General features: G+C 38.2%; 1 protein-coding gene across 1 annotated transcript in view; it reads left to right on the top strand.

Moving 5' to 3' along the window:
* The window catches only part of LOC106516905 (activin receptor type-2B), a gene marked incomplete in the record, with an annotated part of 21,387 nt that overhangs the window by 8,727 nt on the left and 6,209 nt on the right, over nucleotides 1-6,451 (top strand). Inside the window, 6 exon segments of the mRNA XM_014007496.1 lie at nucleotides 1,592-1,707; nucleotides 3,303-3,454; nucleotides 4,130-4,273; nucleotides 4,480-4,623; nucleotides 5,210-5,358; nucleotides 5,911-6,025. Coding sequence (XP_013862950.1) covers nucleotides 1,592-1,707; nucleotides 3,303-3,454; nucleotides 4,130-4,273; nucleotides 4,480-4,623; nucleotides 5,210-5,358; nucleotides 5,911-6,025 — 820 coding nt within the window.

Here is a 6,451-nt window from a genome sequence, read left to right as displayed (position 1 = left end):
GTATGGATCACTTGGGTTGTTACCAACATCTGGTGAAAATTTCATGTCATTAGCACCTCTAGTAATATATTTACTGAGAAAAATGGTGACATGTTCATTACTTATTTTACCCGCTGTACTCTGCTGTATAAAAGCAGGGTAGTAAAACATGGTAATGCAATCAAAGCTGTGTATTTACCAAAAACAGGGAGTTGTTTTGGAGGGATTCTTTGCTCTAATTGGTTTCTCTCAACAAATGGTGAAGTTGCACCAACAATGCTGACAGATGTGGTGGGACCAGACCACTCAGGACTCATGTGATTTGGAAGGAGACACTATCCTGTGTGTGATGTCACCTCTGGGTTATGTGGCACAATCTAACTTTATAGTTTGAGCCTCAGCATTCAAAGCAGTTCAGGGACCTCTGATGACATGTGAAAACAGGCTGGAGGAGAAAAGAAATCAAAGTCCTGGGTGGCACATGTGTATGTGTATTAAAGGTCTGTTTGCATTGATTGGAAACCTGTTTGATATTTAAACCTAATTTTAGGATTTCTGTTTAGTTGTCTAACAGCAGACAGCGAGGATCAGTATGGGACATTCGCAGTCATAACACTGGACATAAACCAGGTTATATTACAAGTCATGCTTCAGTAAAATGTAGAGAACCGTTTTTAGAAAATTTATAATACCCTCTATTGGGGAAAAGTCGCATCTTTTGTTACACTGGTCAATTTAATTAGATGTAGAAGCTTTCATAAAGCAGAGGAAGAGCAGCATATGAGCACTGAAGCGTATGAGTTCTTTACCAGATAACATCAGCAGGATTAATAATTTGTATCTACAGCATTGGTTGCATGCAATCAAAGAAATCCTGTATATATTGTGAATATAAAAATATTTGCTTGTTAAGAGAAAAAGAATTAGCACTCCTTGAAGGAATGCGTATTACCTGCCACCTTTCACAATAAAGTTTTAGGATCATCTAACATGAAATAAAGAAGTTCTAGACATTTTAGTTTAGTCTTAGAAATAAACTTATTCAGTAAAATATCTAAAATTCATAAAAGGTACAAAAGTTTAACACGTAAATCCTATCTGTGTTTTGAAAATTTCATTGAAATACATACAGTAGTTCATGGGCTAATTTGCTAACACATAAATACAGTTAACTCCAGTAGTTCATAGGTATTGTCAAAGTTTTAAGCAGGTTAATCAGTTATAAAGTCAACCAAGTGATCATTAAAATCTATTTAGTGTTTACTTATGAGTTCTTTGGTATTTTTTTTTTTGTTTTAAAATGTACAACTCTCTGATGACCAAAGAAACGAATAGTTTGTTGGCTCATAACAAACTCTATTGCCTGTAACCAAAACCAGGTAATGCATCAGTTAAAAAGTCTAGACAGTAAATTCGGTTTATATTTGTCTACAAAGACTTCAAGCTCGGTTGAAGATGGACAACAAAAATCAGCTGACATTCACCTGCTTGATTAGTCAAGTGTTGTACATGAAACAGTCTACATGATAAAATACAGAGGGGCTTATTTTGGTGTTATTTTTATCTTTTTATTTTGTGCTTAAATCGGTCTTTGTGTCATTTGCTGTTTTAGGCAAGAGTGTGTCTCTATGGAGGAAAATCCTCAGGTGTTCTTCTGCTGCTGCGAGGGGAACTACTGCAACGAGCGATTCACTCACCTTCCTGACATGATTGGCAGTGGGAACCGAGGTAGGTGGCAAATGCATCCTACACACTTTACATACTTTTTCTCCCCTGATTAGTGGAGCGCTCCTTAACACAATTTTTCCATCTTGCAATCGTGGTTAAGAAAGAATCCTCAGTCTTAGGCGGATGATGACCTGACGCTGTATGTTGTTAGTATGTACAGCTCAAGTTTTTGGTTTCTTTATCAATCTCTGCTCGTTACATTTTAATTATCACAATTTGAGGGTAATGTTTTAAAATGTTAAAGTTCAATCTTAAAAACTAATGTGTGTTGGTTTGATGAGACCGTTTTAGAATCCTGCATGTTGGAGTCCAGGAAGGGCGTCCGATGTAAAACAATCACCAAATCTTTCATGAGAGTGTGCTCGCTGTGGGTGACCCCTGCAGAAGGGAGCAGTGGAAAAAAAACCCTAACAGCTTTTTTAGGGTTAGAGCTGTTGTTAGGTGTCACCTCTAAGCATCAGGTGATTACCTGGAACTGTCCCAGTGTGACTGAGGGTAACTCTAGACGAGAGCTGTGACGTACTCCGATTAAATGACCGTATCCAAGAACGAAAAATTAAGGTTCATTAATTTTTAATGTTGTTACTTTATTTAACGTTTAAAACAATAAAACAAGAGAGTGCTGAATGCTTTGGCAGGTGACCAGGATGGGAAGAGACTTTTTAAAAACATGTAAAATCTGGTTAAATTGAGTGCATTTGAAGAATTAATGTGTTTGTTGGAATTGGCTTTTCCTGCAAGAGATACAAGAGCTGCTATGGGAATTGTAGGGTATTTTTATCTTTATTTTGCCATTAAAAGATGACCTTTATTTCCAGTTTATTTAGTGGAAGTTGGAAGCAAAGAGAAAATGTAAAGCAAGACTTGATATTTTACAGTTAATAGCTGAACAGCTATCATTCTCATATTTTAATTTCCCATGTGTAAGAGTTACTGCAACGTTACTGATGGGCGGTGTTTAAAAGGAGACTTTCTAAAATTTCTTTTCATTTAAGTTTTAATTACTTAAATAAATAAAACATTGTGGTAACGCAGAGAAAAAGGCCCAGTAATGTAACTGGGCGTCACTGTTGTGGGAGTATCCAAGTTTGTATTGTAAATATTTCACAATAAACACTTTATTTTTCATTCAGCCAGACCTCAGAAAAATGATCTTGAATGCTTTTTAGTATAAGTTTTTGGAAAGTTTTGGTCCTTTCTACGGGACATAGATTTTTTTAAATTAATTAATTAATTTTTTGCCTTTTTAATATGTTATTATTCACGCTGTTGAGTCTTCAAATCAAACGTGAAACCAATTAACCCACATTTTAGTCACATGTTGATTTTGTTCGATTTTCTTTGGTTGCCTGTTTTAATGTAAAAAAAAAACATATTTACCTTTTTATCTATGGTCCTGGACAAAAAGGTGATAAAAATATAAGCTTTAATTTGTTTCAACAGGCTGTCTGGACTAAGGTTGAGCAATCTCAGTAAAATCTGTCCTCATTTAAAACCTGGTCTTGCTGCCTTTTGAGGGACACCTGTAAAGCTGCTTAAATCTCACAGGTCATACAGGTGACCTGCTACATTTAAATCTGTTCCTCCTCCAACAGTAAAAATTCGTCCCCCTCCCCGCGTGCCGTCTCTCCTCAATGTGCTGGTGTACTCCCTGCTGCCGCTGTGTGTGCTGTCCTTGGCTCTCATCCTGGCCCTGTGGATGTATCGTCACCGCAAGCCTCCCTACGGTCACGTGGACCTGAGCGAGGTGAGGCGAACAAAACACTGGAATGTCTAAAGAGACCACATATGTGACCCATCATATCAAAGTCAAATGTGGTCAAAATGACCTAATTACTTTTTCAGATTTCCGGCTTTAAAAGCTACATTTTGATACCTGGATCATTCTGATATCTTAATTAAATCCATATATATGACTTAATTTGTCTTGTTGGTTACAATAATACATAAATATTTGGTCTGAATCCAAATTTTATGTAATTTTAATGAAGAATTTTCGATGTCCTTATAAAGAGGAAACCTCAAATTATATTTGAATATTGACATTTCCCAGCTGAAAAGAAACAAACGTTGCTAGCTAACATGGAAAATCTCAAAATTTTAAGGAATTTTTCCTCAAAATCATTTTCTTTGTTGCTACTGCTTAAAGAAGGGCTTCAAAATTTTGTTTTATGATTATATTTCAGACAGTTCATTCAAATGATACATTGTTAAGGCGTTTATTCATATGTTTTGACAAAATACAATTTTTGTTTTAATGTTTTAATCAACACACTATATTTGCCTATTTCTCCATACCACTTTTAGACTTAATCCTCGTTTTGATGTGATGGGTCACATATTCAGTCCGACTCTATGAAGAGTTTAATTTAGTCATGTTTAGCTGTGGTAATGAAGGTAAGAATTTGTTCTGTTCATTCAGGATCCTGGACCTGTTCCTCCTTCCCCTTTGGTGGGTCTGAAGCCACTGCAGCTGCTGGAAATCAAAGCTAGGGGGCGCTTCGGTTGCGTTTGGAAGGCTCAGTTAATGAGCGAATATGTTGCTGTAAAAATCTTCCCTGTTCAGGTTTGTGAAGATCTATTCAGTTTGTGTTGTTTGTAGATGTAAATACCAGCACTGCCACAGGATTTTATTTCTCATTCAAAAAAAAAAAAAAAAACTAACTCAGGGCTGTTAACAAACATTATCTGTAGCACTGTAGATTCTTTCCACCCTCCACTTTCCCACGATCCGCTGAGGTGTGCTCGTAACTCTTTGCTTTGTGTTCACAGGATAAGCAGTCGTGGCAAAATGAGCGGGACATCTTCATGTCTGCAGGGATGAGACATGAAAACCTCCTGCGCTACATAGCTGCGGAGAAGCACGGAACCAACCTGGAAACAGAGCTGTGGCTTATCACAGAATTTCACGAGAGGGTGAGACGACTTCTGCACACATACAGGAAATACAACAGACTCACACAGGCTTCAGAAAACAGAAGAGCCAGACATTTTCCAGCTCTTAATTACCTGCAAAATGAGCAAAACAAAGTGTAAATTTGTATTTGATGCCAGATATTGCATGTGAAGATTTTGTTTTCCCAAAAACTGCAACTATAAACACATTTTTAGCTGTCTTGTTCATTAAATAGGGGGTTAAATCTCTAATAGCTATGATTAAAATGAGGCATTAACGTTTATTGGATGGTTTTACTCCTGGCAGCAGCACCAGTAAATCTGCTTCCACTCGTCTCCTCGCCATCCTTGCATTCATTGCTGCTTCTCGAGTGTTTATTTCTTAAATTTTGAATTGTGCGTTCAACATTTCTGCCAGTCAAATTGAAGCAGTGCCTGTCCCTGCTTCTCCTTGGCTCCAGAAAGCAGTCTTTCTGCGAGGCTACAGTTCGTCGGCTCACATTTTGGAGGCCGAATCGAAGCGGCGCTCGTGAGAAATGGATTAAGAATTCCTGCGTAGGTGTTAATCCGCCTCCCTTAACCTTTGGTGGGTTTTGTGTGCGAGCAGGGCTCATTGACAGACCACCTGAAGGGTAACACTGTGACCTGGACTGAGCTGTGTCACATAGCAGAGACCATGGCCCGTGGCTTGGCCTACCTCCATGAAGACATTCCCAGCTACAAGGGGGAGGGGCCTAAACCTACTATTGCACACAGGTAAGAGAAGGTGGCAGCGCACAACACTGCCTCACTCTGGTGCATTTCTGTTTGTTGTGACTTTACAACTATTTCTTTTTTATTTTTTTGTCAGTTATACGTGTCAAAGTACCTTTACTACACACTGTTTAGCACACAACGGCATTACCCTTTTCTTAGGAATATCAAAAGAGACATTTAGAATATCAGTTAAACAGCTGCAGAGTGCTGTGTCCACGTCTGCTGCCATGCTTTGGCTTATTTTGAAAAAGAAAAGAAAGCGAAAAGTCTGTTTAGTTTGGAGCAATGACTTTTTTACTCAGGTACCGAAAGTTTTCACTGAATGGTTTGATGTAAATTGGAGCTCCGTTGCGCCGACTTAATCTGGTTTCTTTTCATCTTAAAAATCCAAAGGTTGCTTTTTTTCTCCTCCAGATCAGTCATTTTCCTCTAGCTGTGCTTGAATTAATAGTTTCACTCTCGGAGCTTGTCGACTGATTTATGTAACTGCTGTGACTAAACGCCGCCATTAAAAGCTGCATTTTAATGACTGTTGTGTAATTAATTGAACAGGGACTTCAAGAGCAAGAATGTGATGCTTCGAGATGATTTAACTGCAGTCATCGGGGACTTTGGGCTCGCCGTACGATTCGAACCAGGAAAGCCTCCTGGAGATACTCATGGCCAGGTACGCCAGCTTCATGATGGGTTTTCATGTTTCTGTTGGCTCTTTGTGGAGCTGTTAACTAATATTTCTTTAAAAAACGCATTCAGAACCTGAATTGGTTAACTGTTAATTTGTAGATCTTCGTTCTAACTTGCAGGAGCCAAGGTTAATGTTGTGCAACAAGTAATTCATGAATAAAAACTACACAATGCAGCTTATAGTCTGTTATATAGATTATCAAAAAGAAAAAAATTGTATAGGTCTTCTGGACGGGTTCTTCTCTACTGAAACGTTTCGTCTCTCCTCCAAGAGACTTCTTCAGTCTGAGAGTTTCAGGCAAAATTCAGGCTTTTAAGCACTGCCTCCATGTGACTGATACTCACATCACATGGCTATCGTTGACTCCTAATTAACATCTATTGTTAACAGGCCAGGAAGACTGCGACC

The sequence above is a fragment of the Austrofundulus limnaeus genome, unplaced genomic scaffold (genome assembly GCF_001266775.1).
Source record: "Austrofundulus limnaeus strain Quisiro unplaced genomic scaffold, Austrofundulus_limnaeus-1.0 Scaffold42, whole genome shotgun sequence".
NCBI classification, from domain to species: Eukaryota; Metazoa; Chordata; class Actinopteri; order Cyprinodontiformes; family Rivulidae; genus Austrofundulus; species Austrofundulus limnaeus.
This window is presented reverse-complemented; position numbering and strand designations above follow the sequence as displayed.